Here is a 23139-nt window from a genome sequence, read left to right as displayed (position 1 = left end):
TAGGTAAAGATGATGAAACTGAACGTAGGCAGTAGCCAAGGGTAACTACAACCCACAGTACCGGTGAGAGTCTAGAGATTTTAGGGAAATAGTTCTTAGGCGATTGCCAGGGGTAACTGCAACCCTCAGTACCGGTGAGAGTACGGAGATTTAGGGGTACAGTTCTTAGGCAGTTGCCAAAGGCAAGAGGGGTCTGGACTGTTTCTGCATTATCCACAAAGAACTCTTCCCAGAAGGCAACCAGATCAGGTCCCTTGCCCATTAAAGGTAACTAAAAGGGTTCAGGTTCCAGAAAGATTGAACCCCTGGTAATGGCAAAGTCTACAGACAATATAAGAGGGGAATGGTCGCAGAGTTGTATCAGTCTTTCTAATGTAAGATTTTGGCTATGAAGGCACGGGGAGGTGCCCCGGGTGGAGCCGCCTAAGAAGGGATGCGATGAGCTTGCTCCACTGCGAACTGAGCCGTAAAGGAATCCTTCCCAAAAGCTTGAATTAACCATTTCTCCAAGAAACATTCAGTACCAGGCCCCTCCACTTATTCAGGTAACCCCACAAAACGAGTATTATTGCATCAGAGACTCCCCTCACTATAAGAAAGCGTCTGCTTACATGCCAACATCTGAGCTTCCAAATTATCAATTTGACCCTTCATAGGTGCTGTAGCATCTTCTAGAGTCTCCGCTTCAGCCACTCACTATTGGATTTGTTGCATATCATGTCTGAAAAGGGAAAGGTCGGCCAGCACCGCCCCAATGTTCTCCGACGCCCATTTTCAGATCTGCCAATAGCCTGTAGAAGCTGCTGCAATGTGACCTCAGGGTAAGTAGGTGAGGTTGGTGCATTAGGAACAGTGGCAGTTTGGGAGGGCACACATAATGGAGTTTCTCCAGAACTGCCAGTGGGTGTAGAGGAATAGGCAAACCGGTCAAGCCATCCGGCCAGAGCAGCATGATCATATAACGAGGAAAATACATCCCAATATAGAGGAATGGGTATAATAATAGTGTTGTATTTCATGGATAAACACTTGTATGAAAGTCTTACCATGAAAGTACCCAAAGCAGGATCATATAACAGAGTCAAGATAGTATAGACACCACTTCTAAAAGGCAAACTGGATAATCCAGATATGGGAATAAGGTTCAATAAATAAGCTAATGACTGTCTCACAGGAGTAATATATATTAGATGTCAAGTGCCAGGATGTTATCACAGCACAAACAGGCAAGATAGCATAAGTCAAATTACAGCCACTGTGTGAGGTACCTGCATGCACTCAGAGCCTGAGGCCCAGCTGTTGGGGATCCAATCTGTATCTCAGGATGGAAGGCTGACTTGGAGCAACAGAACTGTGCAGCATGAGGACAAATCGCCGCTCTCTATGGTGGAAAATAGGGCACCACCAAGACGTCAGCCCAGATTACAGGACAGGAACAGAAAATGTCCGTCCCCAGCTCCCAGGGCAGAGGGGTATAGTCTGCAGCATTGTCATGTACTCGAGTCGCACACAGTAAAGGGAAGAGCCTGAGCAAGTGTCGGCACCCGACGACCTGACAGTGATGGGTAAGTATGGTGATCTGTCTCACCACAGCAGGGGTCCCTGGGGGTGTCCGCACCAACAGTCAGCGCCGGCAGCACGGAGAGGCAGAAGCGCTGTCCACCAAGGAGTCAGGCTGCAGCGGGTCCGCTCAGGTAGCAGCCTCCGCACACCAGGCTGGGGTCTCGAAGAGCAGCGCCGCAGCCGCGGATCAGGAGAAGTACCCCAGAGGATGCCAAGAGGGGTAAGTAAGCTCCAGGACTAGACAGAGTCCAAATAAACCAGCAAACTCAAAATGGAGGATAAATGCAGGAATTTTAGGATGGAGAACGTAGCAAGCATACTTGTACTCCATGCATGTCCAGGACACGACCCCTTTAAGAATATTATATTAAATAATATCTGATTTAATAATGTGAGATGAAACAGAAGAATATGAGAGTATAAGATCCACGCTGTTTTTTTACAGATAATATAATAAAATCACTTTGGCATTTAGGTATTTGGCGAGACCCTAAAATGTCACCTACCTGAAACTCCTGTGAATAAAGAGGACGGAGATATCTCTCTGGGGTATTTCTGTTACTGGATCCATCTGTAGGAAACACAGTGACTGATTACATTGTTTATACAAGGAGAATATGTGACTCTTGTCTGTAATAAGTGTTTATTACTCACCTATGCTGATTTCCTCCTCCTTACACTGCTGATCACCCCTCACATACGTCTCTTTCCTTCCCTCTATAAATTCTAATTTAATACCAGTCATGACGTCATCCTAAACAGCCCACAAAACAATACAAATATATTTAATAATAACTGATTTAATAATTTATGATGAGACAGAGGAATGTCAGTGTATATGACTCACACAAGTTTTTTTTTTTTACAGATCATATATTGGAAAATTCACTTTAGTATTTGGTGAGACCCTAATATGTCACCTACCTGTGGAATACTGTGATTTTCCTGTGTACAATCCTGTGAATAAAGAGGACACGGACATCTCTCTGTGGTATTTGTGTTACTGGATCCATCTGTAGGAAACATACACTGACTAAAAACATTGTTTATATGTGATTATCAGATGATGTGTATCTAACTGGCCTTCAAAACTGTTCTCTCCCCTACAATAAATTAAAATCTCCTCTTACCCAGTGCTTTGAGAATCCAGTGATTCTCCATCATTACGTCTTTGAAAAGACTCTTCTGCCCTCTTAAATACGTCCACTCCTGCATGGAGAAAAAGACAGTGACATCCCAACACTTTATAGGAACCTGATACACCCAATGATACAGTCATCATGCAGACACATCACCTGGTGTTACTGTATTATGTCCCATTCCAAGCAGTCACCTCTCCAGTCACCAGCTGAATGATCTTGTTGGGCAGTTCCAGGATTTTCTTGTCATTGTTTTCCTCATGTATCAGTGAGTGAGGTGGAGGCACCGTGATGGGGCTCTGGGTCCTGCTCAATACTCCTGACACACTGGAGGGTGGACCACCAAATCTCTTTATTACTACGGTGTAATCCTGTGTATTGAATTGGAGAAAAAAATATGAAGCTCCATGTATTTGGAATTTTTAGGAGTTAACTACAATACAATAATAGTATATATTACAAATACAACCCATATTCTATATGTAATTGTTTCATATATACAGGAAAGTTGTCACGGTTAAATGCAGGAATACAGCTAGGAGCCACGAATATGGTGAAAAACACTCAATGTTTATATGCTGAAGTGTACAAACAGTAGGTAATCATGAGCTTGTAGTAAATACGAGGTACAAAGCTGATGCAGGAAGCAGGAGGTAATATGAACTTGCAGAAAATACCAGGTACACAGCTATTGCAGGGAAGGAGGAGGTATGGAGAGATCCCAAGCAGCAAGTAACCAGAAGCATATCAGAAGGCAGGAACAACAAAGTAACAACAGGATGTAACAACAATAACCAGCAATGTATGCTGGGAGTGACAGGTGTAAATAGGGGAAACACCCAGGTGCAAGAAATAATTAGTGTAGCAAGGTTAACTACTAAAGCACAAGAAGCAGGCACAATAGCAGCACCTCTGGTGATCAGAGATACTGCTGCTAACACACAAAATTAAACACAAATAATAAAGTCCAGGAGGCAGGAGCTGCCAATACAAAGCAGCAAGCTACAGGCAGATAGTTACAGTTCCGAGAAACCTTCAGGGGGCTCACCTATCACCTAAACCTTCAGTAGATTCACCTATCACCCAAACCTTCAGTGGGCTCACCTATCACCTAAACCTTCAGTAGATTCACCTATCACCCAAACCTTCAGTGGGCTCACCTATCACCTAAACCTTCAGTGAGCTCACCTTTAAAGACAAGTTTAAAGTGGGTTCTTGTAGTAGACAGAGGACTCAGAATGGCCATCCTACGGAAGATAATAGGAGAGGTAAGTGCTAGATACATTCTACTAGACAGTCCATATAGGAAACACTTACAGCTAGGACAGGGGTTGGATTTGTAAAACAAGCCCTTCTTGTCCATTTTGCACATTTAAAAAGTCCAGGAAAGTGGAAACATTCTATAATCGCAAAACTTACTTACACCTAAAAATACAGCAAAACCTGTAACTCATTTTAATCAGAGTTGGTTTTTCAGCAGTTTGAACAGTGTAGTAAATCGTACAACTCCAGTAAGTAAAACATAACCTAGCACAGACCCGTTGGGGTTGCACTAATTTAAAAATCAAAATCAAATCCTAATTTTAATAAAGCATTCACTACACTTATATTGAAACCGAGAAAAATCCATGGCCTCCTATCGCCTTATCACGCTACTGAATTTGGATATTAAGCTGCTGGCTAAAATCATGGCCAAACGTTTACAGTCTATTTTCCCATCACTCGGTGATTGAAATATGTATAAGCCATCGCGGCGGTGGCCTCCTCGTCCTTACAATATCCTTACAAGAATATACTACTTAGCCTGGACACCAATAAGGCGTTTGATGCAGTATCCTGGCCCTATATGTATGAGGTACACAAACGTGGGGCATTCAGAGAGGATTTCACTGCTCTGATAGGGTCATTAAGGAAGGTATCTCTGTTTTTTGTGCGTATCATTCGCATTTCCCTTCTGCGCATGCCCAGAACGAGCACACTCGGCCGTCACTGAAAGCAAGTCCGCTGCGTATGTCAACGCAAATGACAGTTATGACGGTCTACGGTTCTTTTGAGATTTCATATTCCACATATATATTGTACGCATCCTGCAGTGTCTGGTCTAGTACAGCAGAGTGACCCTACGCCCATAGTCATCACCACACGTATCTTGAGATCCGTTCCTTGCCGACTCCAGGAGTACGCAGAGATAATTTACGTAACGTTGAGAACAACTGCACGATGCGCTCTGTATGCTGCCTTAATGAATCAGGCCCATAAGCTTTTTCTATTCTTGCCCAACCACCTCTCTACTAATCAATGGCCTGATTGGAGAGGCGGCACCCATGACGAGGGGTACACGTTAGGGCTGCCCCATGTCACCCTTACTCTTTAACCTAGTACTTGATCCTATGCTTGAGAACTACATACTGTATTTCGGGGCGTCCGTGTTGTATTTATCAAGCTGTCCGTTTGATAAATCCCTGGCATTATACCTGATCCTTGCTTTACCTGATGCTACTTGGCTAGAAACATAGCAATTAAATTGGCGCACAGCACTATCCCATATCTAGGTATAGAACTTTCTAAGAACCTTGGTCTCTTCTATCAACATCATATTCGAAAGTTGTTGGGAACCTAGTAACGAGGTTGAGGGCTGGGGTCATCTTTGTCTTTATTTAATGGGTAGAGCAAATTTACTTAAGATGAAATCCTCCCCTAGACTTGTAGAGTATTTCAAAACTTCATTTGGGGGGGAAAAAAATCAAGAATTGGGCTATTGAAACTTTAACAACCCAGGACTAATGCTGGATTTCATTTGGCCAATATAGAACTCTATAATCAGGCTGCTCAACTTCAGTACCAGAGGGATTTGATACAAGGGTCTGACACCTATGCGGATACCTCACCAGAACAAAATTTCCTCCCTGGCCTAAAATTGACTGCTTTCCTACATCTACATGACCACAAGGTATCAGCGACAGTTCTTGACAACCACCGTTTTATGTCCACTAGAAAATTGTGGCACATCATACATACATTGAAACTAAAACCTTACTTATCTATCCATCTTCCTCTATTTGGGAACCCTAGTTTTTAGAATGGCAAGGCTGCCTAGCTATTCACTATCTAGAATGACGCGGGGGTTAGAACGGTGGGGCAGTTCCTTAATCAATCTAGTGATTAGATCGTGCAACCTAGACTTTTACAGACTCACATTATGCAAGTGTAGTGACCAGACCATTTTCTCAACAGGATTGGGACCCACCCGCTCTACTATGATACATTGAAAACGGGATTGGGACAATGGATGGGACGCTTTGTACGTACTAATTTTTTACTTCTTTACAGCTCACAGTGTGTGTGCTGGGACCTGTTTTATTCCTTGTTATATATCACTATATAGATTATTATCCTTTCTATAATAATCATCCATTATAAACAGTGCGTGTGCTGGGAACTGTCTTATTACTCTTTATATATCACTATATAGATTATTATCCTTTATATAATAATAAATAATAATAATAATAATAATAATAATAATAATAATAATCACCCATTATAAACAGTGTGTGTGCTGGGAGCTGTCACATCCCTCTGCATATATAGAAATTATAATATCCCTCTCCTCTATATAATAATAATCTCCCATTATAAACAGCATTTTATATGAGCTGTAATGTCTCCCTATACAGACTCCTCTGTATAATAATCCTTCATATCTCTGCTCTCAGCATAATAATAATATATTGTTAGAAGATATTACCTCAGCCTTGTACAGGTCCTGGATGTTGTTGTTATATATGAATGAGTTAAAGCTGCTCTCCAGGTTGTAAAATGGCTCCTGCAAGAGTATGTGACCACGCCCCCTCTGGAACGTCACTGGTACATAACTGTATCAGCTGTATTGTGTCTGGGAGACTAAGGGAAAATGGCCGCCGCTGTTCTACATTAAGGACAATGCAGTAATAACGTATTTTACTCTAGTGATAACATTGCTGCTAGTCAGCTATATGCTACGTTCATTACTAGGTGTTAGAAGCTAAATCCCTTTCAGATAATTCTGTGACATCACGAGGTCATGTGACTGCTGTAGTCACATGGTACACAGTGCAGGAGCTGCTGCTGGATAACTTCCTGTTCCTGTGTAGTGGAGGAAAGGTAAGAAGTAGTGATGTGATGGGGAGGGGACATGTGTGATTAAAGGTGCTGGGCAGAGAGGGGACATGTGTGACTAAAGGTGCTGGGCAGAGAGGGGACATGTGTGACTAAAGGTGCTGGGCAGAGAGGGGACATGTGTGACTAAAGGTGATGGGGAGGGGACATGTGTGACTAAAGGTGATGGGCAGAGAGGGGACATGTGTGACTAAAGGTGATGGGCAGAGAGGGGACATGTGTGACTAAAGGTGCTGGGCAGAGAGGGGACATGTGTGACTAAAGGTGATGGGGAGGGGACATGTGTGACTAAAGGTGATGGGCAGAGAGGGGACATGTGTGACTAAAGGTGCTGGGCAGAGAGGGGACATGTGTGACTAAAGGTGCTGGGCAGAGAGGGGACATGTGTGACTAAAGGTGCTGGGCATAGAGGCAGGCCCGGCGCTCCCATTAGGCAAGGTTAATCAGTTGCCTAGGGCGCCGGGCTCTGGTGGGCGCCACAGAAGTATTGTACTTTAATACTGTGTGGCGACCACTGAGCATACCTTCCGCGGCCGCCGCACAGCTTCAGATAGATCCACAGGGAGGGGAGAGGGGCCATGGATCGCGACCGCCGCCCTCTCCTCTAACAGCTCATGGGGCGGACCGTCCCTCCGACTCCTCTCCTCCACTCCCCTCCCCTCACTGACTGTCAGGCGTGACATCATCATCACGGCCCGACAGTGTCAGTGAGGGACGGGACCCAGCAGCGAGGAGCATCTTTATGGAGTCGCCTTTAAGGTAAGGAAAGAGAGGGGAGGGGAACATTTAGAGTCAGGATGGGGGGGCGCATTGAGACCCAGGGGGCGGGGCAGTGTGCTGGGGGGGAGGATTTTAAAATTGTGCCTAGGGTGCCGAGGACCCTAGCACCGGCCCTGCATAGAGGGGACATGTGTGACTATAGGTGCTGGGCAGAGAGGGGGCATGTGTGACTAAAGGTGCTGGGCAGAGAGGGGACATGTGTGACTAAAGGTGCTGGGCAGAGAGGGGGACATGTGTGACTAAAGGTGCTGGGCAGAGAGGGGACATGTGTGACTAAAGGTGCTGGGCAGAGAGGGGACATGTGTGACTAAAGGTGCTGGGCAGAGAGGGGACATGTGTGACTAAAGGTGCTGGGCAGAGAGGGGACATGTGTGACTAAAGGTGCTGGGCAGAGGGGGCATGTGGGACTAAAGGTGCTGGGCAGAGAGGGGACATGTGTGACTAAAGCATGAGGGCAGAGGGGACATGTGTGACTAAAGCATGTGGGCAGAGGGGGCATGTGTGACTAAAGGTGCTGGGCAGAGAGAGGACATGTGTGACTAAAGCATGTGGGCAGAGAGGGGACATGTGTGACTAAAGCATGTGGGCAGAGGGGGCATGTGAAGGAGAAGTCTCTTCCCCACACGGCCCCTCCTCAAACAACAATAACCTGACAACACTTGCTAACTTTTCTCTGATATTCCCCATGACACGTATTACATGATCTTTTCCCTGACAGGCCTCCTGCCCACAATCGTGTCTCACTGCTGCCCACCAGCTTTTACCTCACAGGCCCCGCTGCCTCAATCCTGACACCTCTCTTACTTCAAAATGAAAGAGGCGCCTTTTATTTGAAAGAGGAGTAGATCCTTAGCAGTGAATGAGATAATAATACAGAGATCATTGTTGCCATAGATGTTGTGTTTTTTGTTTTGTTTTTTAAATACTGTATCTAGTCAGATGATATTATCATTACAGGCCATTAATATAATTGCTTTTGTCACAAAACTACATAAGACACCTCAATTATCTCACAAAAATAACAATACATCCAGATTTCTACGTACTGTTTTTAGGTAAAATACTTCAGCCTTCTCACTTATCCATAACTTTAAGTTTTGGTATATCTCAGGCATTAATTGGGGATATCAGGAACCATTGGTGGATATTGTAGGGACCAGGCGAAAGGGCCATTTAAGACATCCTAGAAGTTCACAGACACTCCTCCTGCTCTATACTCTCTCCTGTTAGGCCTTCAGTTTAGATTAAGTGCCCAGCGGAGCAGGATATATGTCTTATTACTGGAGTGGTCTCCAAAGTCTGCAACTGAAGGCGCACATTGCGGATAACTGTGCAGTATTCGGAGCTGGGGGTTCAGATGTACCGAGGTAGTGCTTACGATAATGCCCCCCCTCACAATGCTGGGTTCCTCTGCGGGACCTAGGTATAGACGCTACAAAGGTTCCCAGGTAGTGATTGCAGGAATGGCCGTCACTGCTTCACAGTGCTCTGTAGTGCACAGTGCTGGAAGATAGGTTTAGCAAGTTGCTTTTGGCCGCAGGAATGGCTACTTGTTAGTGTTGGGGCAGCTTCATGTTTCCTTAAGGGGCCTGGGTCAGGTGGGGGTTACTGGGTATATATAAGCCCCCACTGGGCACTGGACGTGTGGACGGTGAGTCCTTTTGTACAGCTACAAATGCATTTTTTCTTGTACTACAAAGCAATTTTTGTTACATACCATCCAGACTGCTGCAACCTCCATCTTGCTGTAATGATATCTTGGTCCCCTACAGTCCATTCAAATAGTCGCTGCAGGAATAACCTCCCTACTCTCCATCATTAATTACTGTTCTGGTACTGAAATCATCTTGTTTTCCATTTTAATTATCTTTTCATTGCAAAAGTATTTAGAGCTGTCCAATCCATTTCCACCTGTTATATCTATTATCACAATCTGTACGTACCCACCCTCTGCTCACGTTGACGCTTTATTTTTCCTAGGTTACCTCTGCTCTCAGGACTGCGACCCTTCTTGAATGCTGCCCCTGGAAATCTTCACAGAATGTCTGTCTGTCATGTATGGTCTCTAACTGCAGGACCCTGCTGAAAGCTCATCTGTTTACCGGACAGTTCACATAGTGCTTGTGACTTACTTCTCCCAGAGCTGCGCTCCAGAGGGTAAAAGGACACCGTCTGGTGCGGACTGTTATGTGTTTTCTTCTTTAAAGTATCCGTTCATCAAGCGATATTAATGAAGGAGAACACAAGAAACATAATAAAAACAGTTTAATTATTTTATTTCTACTCCTGAACTTCATGTTATTATCCCACCTGATGAATTTAACGCGAAGAGTGATAGTTGTGTTGTCACTTGTTAGGATGAGGACCAGCAAGTGGAATATATAACCTGATATTGTAAATGGACGATATCAGACATTTCTGTGCGCTGTTACATACTACAGACAGCTGAGCTTTGTAATATATATTTGAATATTTTGTAACCAATACATAATGTGATGTAAACAACCTACTGAAAGCAGATTTTTTTTTTTGTATATTTGAGAGTGAAGGGTTGTTCTAAAGAAGTTATTTCTTACACCATTAATATTACAGCATCTTTATTATTTTGCCTGCTATACTTTCTCCAAAACATCTCAATCTTTAGTATATCAAGTCTGTATTTTACCTGTAATTTCTATGCCAACCAAGGTTCCCCCCCAGCAGTGGAGGACCCAGGAGGGGGTGAGTGATCCAGGGGCTGGCGGGACCACCACACTCATTGTAGTATATTTACTAAACTGTGGGTTTGAAAAGGTGGAGATGTTTGAAAGTAACACGGCCTGTGCACTATTACTGTTACTACGGTAATACTGCACATTATTACCGCTAGTGCGGTAAGTTTTAACGCTGTTTGTTTTGCTCAGGGAGCAGCGAGCAGACGTCCGGGTTCAAATTACTGTTATCAACGGTGATAGTACAGAAGCCGATTGAATTCCCCCCTAGGATGATCTTGTTGTTAGATGTGTACACATTCATATGAATTGTTAACGAGTAACCACAAGAGAAATTAGCTCTTAAAAGTTTGTCCTCGTATGTACATTTTATCAAAATAAAAAATAAATGGCTAAACTAATGTTATTATTTTGTTAGGGTGACTTGGAACCAAATTCAAGACACGCTGCCCACATTATACTATCATGTTACTTTGTACTGATACTACCTCAGTGATATAAGACAGTAGTAGACTTACAAGATTTCAATCTTGAATCAATATAAGCCAATATGTATACATGGATATCCTCCTGGAATCTTGTCCTCTTACTGGATCTCCTTATGATAGGTGCTCAAAAGACAAGTGACAACTGACCTGACAAGGCACAAAAGAAGCATAAAAGCAATGTATAATACAAATATTGGCTTATATTGATTCAAGATTGAAATCTTGTACGTGTTTATCCGATAGGGGATTGAGAACCCCCATCATGTGGTGTTTTTGTCGTAATTATCAACCCCCACTGGATCCTTGGGATATTTAGTGGTTTTCGGTGTAACCACATATTATATGTTACGCTATGATACGATTTTTTTCTTTTCACTTTTTTTTATGTGACCATAATCGTGGTGAATGCCAGAAATCTGAAAGTTACTTTGATCACTGCAAACTTCTGGAATTTGTGGAAGACATACATCAAGATGGAAAGAATATATATATATTATTTCACAGTTGACTCTTTAAAACTGTTATTTTAGCACATTATGTGTGTGTGTGAGAACAGAGGCTGCTTTCAGTTGGCCTTTGCAAATATACCAATCTTTTTATTGTATTATAATCAATAATTGTCTGAGACGCAAGAGGAACCAAGTATGACAGCCAGCATCCTGCTGCACAGCGGATCACTAAAGCCATGACAGCTATGTTATCACTGGATGTGGGTCCAATTTCCCCATCAATGCATCAGGTTTTAACCGATTAGTTTAGATCATGTGTCCACGTTACCAAATTCCATCACAATCCCATTTCTTCTTAACAGCAATTGCTGTATTGTGAGGTTAAACAAAAAGCCATTCAGTCCCTAGAAAATGCCATTGTACCGACTGTCCACTTAGCTACAGATATGTGACAAGCGGTACTGGTCAAACAAAAGACTATATAACCGTGACAACCCACTGGGTTGGTGTATCGCCTTCAAGTGCAGAAGCGCCTGTAGCAGCATCATCATCATCATCCCTCCAGCATAATACACAGTGTCAGGTCATTCACCGCACCCTGCCATATAGCCGCTCACTAGGACAGATGTGATGCTGCCCCTCACACACAATTACCTTCACAGACAAACATTTAGATTGTAAAAGCAACATATATAAATATATATATATTATATATATATATATACACAGTATATGCATTTTGTTTTTGGGGGGAGGGGGGGTGCTGCTCACAATCAAACAGTTCCCTATTTTTCCCCACTAAATATTTCAGATGTCGCTGATACTGCCCCTGGCACTACTGTCATCAGATTTAAACATCTTTGATTTTAAAAGCAAGAAAGAATAGTTTTTGTTAACTCTTAAATAGTTTAATAATATACCCACCTGCTATCACTTCTAAATGGCAGCTGAGAACAGGAAGGACGGCTATACATTGAAGATATCGATCCAATACTCACGAGATCTGACATTTTACATGAAATGACATTTTGCCTCATTTTCAGATCGGAATTTGGAGCAAGACACCGAGTCATGTCTCAATTCGACTCTGTACCCTAAAATTCCTGTCTATCTAATTCTATCTCCGTACCGCTCATCTCTAGTGAAACATAAAAAAACAAAATGTGGGGGAAAAGTAAAAATTCTTCTTGTCTCACACACAACAATGGGAAATACCCCACTAAGTAGTCTTATGCCAATATATAGATAGTTTTTTATAACATAACCATTCAGGTCATGGCTTCACTTCCCTATAATTCACACAGTTCATCCATGTTACACATATGTACATAACTAAGACATAGGGCTGTCATACATATGGCCATTTACAGGTAGACAGCTCTCAACCAATGGCTGATCAGGGATTACTGGGCACTGAGCTACCTGGGTTGGTGATGTCACAGAATTCTCTTCAATCTGATTGGTTGGAAACAGCTGTTTACAGTTGAATCTCAAACAGAGCGTCAGTCATCTCCACAGGTAATGTAACAAGACTGGGACGGGGATTATATTATAAATGGGATATATTCAGGGGGTGAGAATAATTTACACTCTGTGTATTCCTGGTTTACCCATCTCTAAGCCCTGTGTTAATGGCTTTAACCTGGTAACAATATTTACAGTACAGTATAAGTATAAAAAGAATGTGGACCTGATTTAAACCCAAATACATTTAAAAATCAAATTCAAAAGTAATGTGGAAAATAGATATTTGGCTAAAGTCAAAGACTTTACTGAAATAACATTTCTTCATGTAGCTACTTCTGCCATTGATTTAATTACCTATGACAGTAATTAACAAGCTTAGTGGGAAACAGTCACTATAATATTTTTACAAGAACTATATTTAATGCTGCAGTTTACATTAGAACGTTACACATGAGAACGTTTGATTTTGGCACACTGGGTAAGCACTTGCCAAGGTGATTATTTTAGTCTGGTGTAAGGTCCTAATGCAGGTTACCCATAGACTGGTCATTAGGATACCTCCTACCTGCCATCAGAATCGTTAAGAGGTACAGAATTCAAGATAACTGGGGGAGATTACTTTGTGGTTTGCCTATGAGTAGTGACTAACGAGATTGTGTCTGACCTAACAGATTGGCAGATTCACAAGTAATTCCCCATGATTCACACAGTTCATCCATGTTACACATATGTTCATAACTAAGACATAGGGCTGTCATACATATGGCCATTTACAGATACACGACTCTCAACCAATGGCTGATCAGGGATTACTGGGCTCTGAACTACCTGGGTTGGTGATGTCACAGAATTCTCTTCAATCTGATTGGTTGGAAACAGCTGTTTACACTTGAATTTCAAACAGAACGTCAGTCATCTCCACAGGTAATGTAACAAGACTGGGACGGGGATTATATTATAAATGGGATATATTCAGGGGGTGAGAATAATTTACAGTCTGTGTATTCCTGGTTTACCCATCTCTAAGCCCTGTGTTAATGGCTTAACCTGGTAACAATATTTACAGTACAGTATAAGTATAAAAAGAATGTGGAAATGATTTTAAACCCAAATACATTTAAAAATCAAATTCAAAAGTAATGTGGAAAATAGATATTTGGCTAAAGTCAAAGACTTTACTGAAATAACATTTCTTCATGTAGCTACTTCTGCCATTGATTTAATTACCTATGACAGTAATTAACAAGCTTAGTCGGAAACAGTCACTATCATATTTTTACAAGAACTATATTTAATGCTGCAGTTTACATTAGAACGTTACACATGAGAACGTTTGATTTTGGCACACTGGGTAAGCACTTGCTAAGGTGATTATTTTAGTCTGGTGTAAGGTCCTAATGCAGGTTACCCATAGACTGGTCATTAGGATACCTCCTACCTGCCATCAGAGACGTTAAGAGGTACAGAATTCAAGATAACTGGGGGAGATTACTTTGTGGTTTGCCTATGAGTAGTGACTAACGAGATTGTGTCTGACCTAACAGATTGGCAGATTCACAAGTAATTCCCCATGATTCACACAGTTCATCCATGTTACACATATGTACATAACTAAGACATAGGGCTGTCATACATATGGCCATTTACAGTTACACAGCTCTCAACCAATGGCTGATCAGGGATTACTGGGCACTGAGCTACCTGGGTTGGTGATGTCACAGAATTCTCTTCAATCTGATTGGTTGGAAACACCTGTTTACACTTGAATTTCAAACAGAGCGTCAGTCATCTCCACAGGTAATGTAACAAGACTGGGACGGGGATTATATTATAAATGGGATATATTCAGGGGGTGAGAATAATTTACAGTCTGTGTATTCCTGGTTTACCCATCTCTAAGCCCTGTGTTAATGGCTTTAACCTGGTAACAATATTTACAGTAGAGTATAAGTATGAAAACTTGGACCTGATTTTAAACCCAAATACATTTAAAAATTAAATTAAAAAGTAATGTGGAAAATAGATATTTGGCTAAAGTCAAAGACTTTACTGAAACAACATATCTTCATGTAGCTACTTCTGCCATTGATTTAATTTCCTATGACAGTAAGTAACAAGCTTAGTGGGAAACAGTCACTATAATATTTTTACAAGAACTAAATTTAATGCTGCAGTTTACATTAGAACGTTACACGTGAGAACGTTTGATTTTGGCACACTGGGTAAGCACTTGCCAAGGTGATTATTTTAGTCTGGTGTAAGGTCCTAATGCAGGTTACCCATAGACTGGTCATTAGGATACCTCCTATCTGCCATCAGAAACGTTAAGAGGTACAGAATTCAAGATAACTGGGGGAGAATACTTTGTGGTTTGCCTATGAGTAGTGACTAACGAGATTGTGTCTGACCTAACAGATTGGCAGATTCACAAGTAATTCCCCATGATTCACACAGTTCATCCATGTAACACATATGTACATAACTAAGACATAGGGCTGTCATACATATGGCCATTTACAGATACACGACTCTCAACCAATGGCTGATCAGGTATTACTGGGCTCTGAGCTACCTGGGTTGGTGATGTCACAGAATTCTCTTCAATCTGATTGGTTGGAAACAGCTGTTTACACTTGAATTTCAAACAGAGCGTCAGTCATCTCCACAGGTAATGTAACAAGACTGGGACGGGGATTGTATTATAAATGCGATATATTCAGGGGGTGAGAATAATTTACAGTCTGTGTATTCCTGGTTTACCCATCTCTAAGCCCTGTGTTAATGGCTTTAGCCTGGTAACATTATTTACAGTACAGTATAAGTATGAAAACTTGGACCTGATTTTAAACCCAAATATCTCTAAGAATTTGAAGGTGAACACAAAAGGGAACATTTTCCAAAATGGTTTTACAGAAAATGTGTATTATTTTTATAATTATTATTATTATTATTATTTATTTTTAAGGCCAAATGTGCTTTACAGATTAGTGAGGAAAACATGTCATACATAAAACAGCTACATACAATATAGATAAAATAAATGCTAATATAAAAACCAAGGGTAGGGAGAACCCTTCTCCTGAGAGAGCTTACAATCTAATTATAGCAATAAAAGTGCAGCAAATAATGTATAAGCCAAAAATGCCCCATAGTTAATAAAAAATGCCCCAGTTAGTGCCTTGTGCATTTCCTACACCAGGTCTGACGTTCTATGGGACCTAGTGATAGTCTCCAGCCCTTTATTCAGGTAAGCCCACTTGTGGGGTCACAGGGGGAACAGCAGAGTAACCTGTATATAATAAAAGAATGAATCTACAGGACTGTAATGGTGCCCATGTGCATTAGCCCCAATGTGAACTAAACTAATCCAGAACTAACAAAATGATTTTAGTCCATCTTGAGCCCCCCGTGATAGAGAACCAAAGATGGATGGAAAGAAAGGGGGTGAGTGGAAAGTAACAGAGATTTGAAAGGATGAGGAAGTAATGGGGTGAGGGGAGAAGGATGAGCGAGGGGAGACAAGACAAGGTTGGGGGTAAAGTGTAGAATACATTTAAACACAGTGGGCCTGATTCATTAAGGAGAACAAAGCAATAAAGGACTATATTTGATCCTAGACAAAACCAGGTTAAAATGCAAGGGGTGCAAATGAGTTTATTATTTTGCATATAAGTTAAATACTGGCTGTTTTTTCATGTAGCAAACAAATACTTGATAGCTTTATTTTTACACCGAATTTTAAAGCTGAACTAGGACATGCCCTACCCCTAAATTTACCTCACTCTCCAATGCAACATGGTTTTGCCAAGGTGCAAAGTTACTCATTTATTTTGCTTTTCTTTCCTTAATGAATTAGACCCAGTACCTTTGGGACACATTTTTTGAGACCTGCTTTTAGTAACTTTTTTTATTAAATAATGAAGAGCTCTGAAAGTAACCATGTTTTGAATAATTTTCCTAACAACAGATTGATCGCTAAGTCTGACAAGAGACAGAAAAATGAGTGAAGACAAACCTGTCATCCGCAGTTCTTCCAGATGTAAGAAAAATATAAATGTGTTCGTTAGGGCGGGGAACCCAGTGGTAATATCAAACAAGAATTTAATACGGACATTTAGGGCACCCAGTGGTACACCCAGCACCCCCCATCCCCCATCTTTCATGTAAGTCCGATGTAACTTGTTGAGTCCTGAAGCCGCTGTCAGCATGTTCTGTTACAGACAGATAGCGCTCACCTTCCGGTCCTGCCCTGGTCTCTGGCTGTAGGAGAGCAAACTGCCAGTAAGGGGTAAGAGAAGAACTGCTCCGGGCCCTGACAGCAGAGTTTGCAGGGTCGTTTGTTTTCTATGATTGTCAGCAAATTATGGCTCCATTTGTGTGTTTATTAACAGATTATGGCCCCGTTTTCTATGACTGATGCTATAATCCGGTGACAATTTTTTAACGTTATCACAAAATATTATATGGGAGCTGCTTTACATATATAAAATAGCAGATTTCCTCCAACTGGATATGGGCTTTTTCTGGTAAGATATATTTTGGTTCCTCCCTATATCATGTTTGCGCCAATGCCTCTCAGTATGTGTTTTTTCCTTGTTTATGGTATAGTTTCACCACAATTGATAAGCAGTATGGTAGTTACCTACCAAATGTCCCAATTTCAGCAGAAGAGTCCACTATCCTGCCCGGGGACATATTTGTCCAGCTTGTGGGAATGTTGGGATAAGGGCGATAGCTAATGACCACGCCCTCACTGTGCCTTGACCACGCCCCATCAAGATGTGGTCATGTTTGTCTACTTTGTATGTCCCTGTATTTTGTATACTCTGTTTTTCCCAATACCTGTTCTGCCGATCACTGTGTTATTATATTACATATCAACTACGATAGTAATAATAATTAATGGGACTCATGTACTAGCCAAGGTCCTCGGTTATGCCGCGGTAGCTAGCTTTTCCATGTAGATCAGTTATGGACTCTCTATCGGCATAGGCCACATTCTAATCGGAAAATTTCACAGAAGCGATGTTCAAATTGAAAGTCCCTTATCCCACCTGAGTGTCAGACGGTGCAGACTGGATCTACACACAAGAGGGAGCTATTGCACACAAAGGAACGCACATAAGAGACAACTGGGGAGGAACTAAGGGTGAAAGGCACAAAACAGGGATAATGAACAAACACATGGATGAAGATCAGACACATAAGGAACATGTTTAACAGATTTTATATTGCTAATACCATGGGGTAAATTAATGATAATTTATAGTAAAACAAAGTCACCCATCATTGAGAATATATTAGCTGATAATGAATATTCTTGTCTCCCCAGTGCCAGAAGCTGTAATGGAGACCCTCGTTGGAGATCCCAATGACACCTCCCGGAGGAATAAGGAAAACATCGCTGGACATTCCATCGCTGAGGTAAAATGTCTTGTCTACTATATTATATATGGAAGATCGTTGTTCAATTCTAAATTGAGGCACAGGTTAAGCTTCAACACATGTGACATTGCGCTTATGTTGTAATATTGTTACATTTTAGTTATATTATAAGTAATATTCAGTCTTTATTCCATGCCTCCCAACTTTTGCAATCCCCGAATCAGAACAAAACACAGTTTGCAGCAGTGCGTCCATAAATGGAGGTGTGGTCACATCACAATGGGTGCGTGGCCACACCCTCATGGGCACCCTTTACCATCCTCGCCTAACAACGCCAAAGATTTTAGTCTCTTCTATGTATAAAGATGTGCATGTAATATTATGGGCCAGATTCATGTTCAGACTTATCTTGCGTGAAATAGACCTGCGCTTGCTCCAAAACGGACTTTACTCCAATTAACGCAATTGCATGTAATTCATGTCCAAAGCAAATGACACTTACGACTGCCTACAACACATAAGGGAACAATGGTGGCAAGGTTTTTCTCCTGGACAAAACCATGTTACAATGCAAGGGGTGAAAATAGGGTTATTATTTAGCACATAAGATAAATACTGGCTGTTTTTCATGTAACACACAAATACTTGATAGCTTTAATTTTACACTGAAATTTAAAGTTGATCTAGGACATGCCCAACCCCAACTATAAATCTACCATGACATTTTAAATTTGCCTCCCACTCCAAGGCAACATGGTTTTGCCAAGATGCAATGTTACTCTTTTTTTTACTTATTTTCTTTTCCTTAACGAATCAGGCCCATTGTATGTACAATATGCATTAAGGAGATCTTGATTTATGTATTTAATGTAAAAAAAATATAAATATGATTATACTGTTTAGAGTTGTTCATAATTTATTTTCTAGGCTTTATTTAAATACCTTATATTGCACATACGCTTGTGTGTATACTGCGCTGTGCTCTGTTAATGTACAACATGTAACGTTTAGGCAGATTGCACTTACACCCAGATTCAAACTGAAACACATCTTGATGTCCGCTTGGATTTAAATATGGGTTCCGTGATCTTTTCTTAAGAGCAAGTTAGGTGCAAGTTGCGTTCGGACTTGAATCAGGCCCTATATGAGCCTCCTCTTCAAGGTTCTCATGTTTCCCTAATATGATCCTCACCAGGTAGTGGTCCATGTACCAGTTATTTCCACCAATGGTTCTTTAACATCCATCTTGCAAAGAGCCTGTGGTATGAATCAGCAGTCATTTTTATACCAGTATCATGTAAATTTCATCACTTAAATTCAAAGTTGAAATGTATTAATAGTCTCTAGTAACCTCTGTCCTTGTTATTCCAATTCACTGGCTTTCCTTTGTATTGAGAGTCATTCATTTGTTTCCCTCCTACAGTATGTTTGTAATGACATTTACTTTTTATTTTCCCGGTTGTCTTAGGAGAGTGTATCAAGCCCGAAGTCACCACCACAGGGATTTTATGTGGGCTCCAGCTCGGAGGTATTTTCTACATATATAACTTTCTAAAGATATAAGTCTTTCCATCAGTGGACTCTTCATTTTATATTTACTTATTTTCCACCAATGGTATATGGTTGAGGTTGAAGCCATAGGTCCTGGTGGTGATGTGATGGTGGGTGGTCTACAGCAACATCAAACTGTGTGGTGTGGTAAGACAAAAAATAAAATCCAGTCCCCTGGATGAGTGTAATTAAAATGATTGCCCCCTTGTTGTTCATAATTAATCCCTAAATTATATTAATTATTATTAGTGCCCCCTTGATGATTATAAATTATAATAGTGCCCCCTTAATGATATAATTATTTTAGGGTTTCTCTCTTTTTTCGTCTCTCTTGTGTCCAGCACCTGTTCACGCAGTGTGTGCAGGGAGGCCCCTGGACGTGACGTAATAACGCTGTCATACTTAGGGGAGCCGGGGGCCCCTGCATACAGTCACATCTGGGACTAGGTGCTGCTGGCAATTAAGATGGCAATTTTTAAAGGAGAACCCCGGCGTGATCTGTGTATCTGCTAAAATGTAACATTCTCAACTTGTATAAGTTAATGGTAGATGCAACTTATTTAGGAAATAGGACAGACTGTATAGGCGAGCATCACATATCTGGGGTTAACCATATTTACTTTTTATGTTCCCGGTTGTCTTAGGAGAGTGTATCAAGACCGCAGTCACCACCGCGGGTATTTTATATGGGCTCCAGCTCGGAGGTATTTTCTACATATATAACTTTCTAAAGATTTAAGTCTTCCCATCAGCGGACTCTTCATTTTATATTTATTTATTTTACACCAATGGTATATGTTTGAGGTTGAAGCCATGTGTTGAGAGACTTTCATTTTTAAAACCCATATACTTCCTTCTACAATATGTTTGTAATGACAATTACTTTTACTGCCCCCGATTGTCTTAGGAAGATGTATCAAGCGCCGGATCAGCCCCTCCAGGAGTACATTTGGATTCCAGCTTGGCGGTAAGTATTGTCTAGGTATACAGCTTTCTAAACATATAAATCTTCCCATCAGCGGACTCGTCACAGATTGAATATGGTTGAGGTTGATGGGGCTTGTTAGCGGTGGGTGGTCTACACCAACAGCGAGCTGGGTGGAGGGCTGGAGCAAAGATGAAATCCAGTACTTCTCAGGTACCAGATGCAAACATCCGATCTCTATTATCTGTCTGCTAATATGGGTCATTTCTATATCTGACCTTGAGAAAACTATCCTGTTCAGTCGTCACAATGACCGAAATATACTGTCTCCCGTTTTCTTTCTTTTCCTGGATTCATAGAACTCCCTTCCACTTACTTGTATACGTATGAATGGAAGAGGTGTAACATAATCTACAAGAGTAGATCAGTTAGATCTGAATATTCCCAACGGTCTGTGAGGTCATTTTGGTGAATGATGTTTGAGAACAGAGATGTCTCATGTTTATAATGACATTTACTTTTTCTGCATCCTGTTTTCTTAGTGTCGTGCACCAACACCGGATACAGATTTAGAAAAATATCTTCTGAATTACACCTTTAAGGTATGTTCTAGATATACAACTTTTTAAAATATAAGTCTTCCCATCAGTAGACTCTCCATATTATATTTATTTAACACAGATGGAATATGGTTGAGGTCATGGGCCTTGCTGGTTGGTGATGGTGGGTGGTCTACAGCAATGTGTACATATCAGATGTCTATTATGCTCCTGTTAATATGAATAATTTCTATATCTGCACCTGATAAAACTATGCTGCCCAGTCATCACAATGTATAAAATATTCTGTCTTCTTCTTACTCACCCACTTGTATGAGTATGAGTGGATGAGGTGTAAAGTAATCTCCTTCAGTAGATCATTTCGACCTGAATAGATCTGACAGTTCATAAGGCCACTATGGGGAAAGATGTTTGAGAACAGAGATCTCACATCTATAATAGAGTTCTCTGGAATCAAATTGAATAAGAAAAGGTTCCGTACAGAGAGTGCTTGTTATGTGGCCATGGTGCACTGCTGGATGACTGACAGTGATGCCTCAATCCCTGACCATGGTGATAGTATGGTGATGGTGATAGTATGATGTTTAAGGGCAAGTTACTCCACCCAGTGCAGAAACACAGGGCCAGGCCAGTGCCTCCTATAGAGAAGCACATGGCAGCAATCTGCACCCAGGAACTTCTAAGATAAGAGAATTATACAGGTCACTCTTCCTTGCTTTAAAGACATAAGAAGTTGGGCAGTCAGGTGACATTTTTCGGACTTTGAGGTCATTACTCATAAGATCTGGTTGACCTGCTGTCATCATATTGTGAATGTAGCAAAGGAGGCAGAGTTAGATTAAGGATTTGGGGGGCCCAGGGTACCTAAGAGAGGGGGGCCCTATGGTCTAACGTTAACAGCACAGTGCCATCATTCAGGGAGAGAGTTACTAAGTCACATAGTTCTAAACCTACTACAATAATACACTATTAAATGTCATGTATGTATATATATATATATAATAATAATAATGTAGTAATGTAGTAATCTATGTATGAAATGTAAAATTTACATAAATTCAAATTTGCAATATCATCCTACACCCTAGTAACTCCTACTCTTGTTATAACAATTCACTGGATTTTATCTGTATTCATTTTAAAAACCCATATTCTCTCTCTGTAATAACATTTACTTTTTCTGCTCCTTGTTGTCCTATTAGTGCGCACCAAGACTGGAGTCACCGCCCCCAGGATTTTATCTGGATAACAGCTCGGAGGTATTTACTAAGATACAACTTTCTAAAAATATAAGTCTTCCCATCAGTGACCACTTCACATTATATTAATTTTACACAGATGGAACATAATTGAAGTTGAGGCCATTGGGCCTTGGTGGTGGTGGCGGTGGGAGGTCTAAAGCAACAGCAAGCTGGGTGGAGGGGTGGAGGGGTGGGGCAGAAAAATGGAATCCAGATCAGATACCAGGTACAGCAGAGGATATGTGGAAAAATCAGATTTCTATTATGCTTCTGCTTATATTAGTAATTTTTATATCTGGGCTTGCAAAACATTTAGATTTCTGTTGAGAACATGACAAAATATCCTACCCCACACTTGCTGCCTAGGTGTGATCTTTGGCTCAAAACTATCCTTTATTCCCCACATCCCATCTCTATCTCTCTGACTCCCTGACCAACATTGCTGTGTGACTGGATCATATAGCCCACTGAGCACTTTTTACAGTTGCAATCTGACCAATATACAATATATAGCACTTAATCTCATGTATCAAACTTACATTGTCCCATAGGTTGTAAGCTTGTGAGCAGGGTCCTCTTACTTCTCTGTCTGTCTGTATTACCCAGTACTGTTTTATTACTGTGTTTGTATCCATTTGTAAAGCACTATGGAATATGCTGGCGCTATATAAATAAATGATGATGATGATAGTACCAGAGGTAGCAAAAGTCAACACAAAGCC

The 23139-nt window shown here is 41.2% G+C and overlaps 1 protein-coding gene across 2 annotated transcripts in view; it reads right to left on the bottom strand.

Annotated features, from left to right (window-relative positions):
- LOC142108681 (uncharacterized) overlaps positions 1-23139 on the bottom strand; it is a 188104-nt gene that overhangs the window by 3180 nt on the left and 161785 nt on the right. The window contains exons 1-3 of one of the 2 annotated variants that reach the window (XM_075192523.1): positions 2488-2571; positions 2218-2317; positions 2070-2134 (exon numbers count right to left, since the gene is read on the bottom strand). In XM_075192523.1, the coding sequence (XP_075048624.1) occupies positions 2070-2134; positions 2218-2308 (156 nt within the window). In that variant the 5' untranslated portion in view covers positions 2309-2317; positions 2488-2571. Of the gene's footprint in view, positions 1-2069; positions 2135-2217; positions 2318-2487; positions 2572-23139 lie in introns of those variants that run through there. The other variant, XM_075192522.1, reaches the window with a different exon arrangement.

Source organism: Mixophyes fleayi, chromosome 12, assembly GCF_038048845.1.
Source record: "Mixophyes fleayi isolate aMixFle1 chromosome 12, aMixFle1.hap1, whole genome shotgun sequence".
NCBI classification, from domain to species: domain Eukaryota; kingdom Metazoa; phylum Chordata; class Amphibia; order Anura; family Limnodynastidae; genus Mixophyes; species Mixophyes fleayi.
Note: the sequence above shows the minus strand (reverse complement) of the source record. Positions and strands in the feature narration are given on the sequence as shown.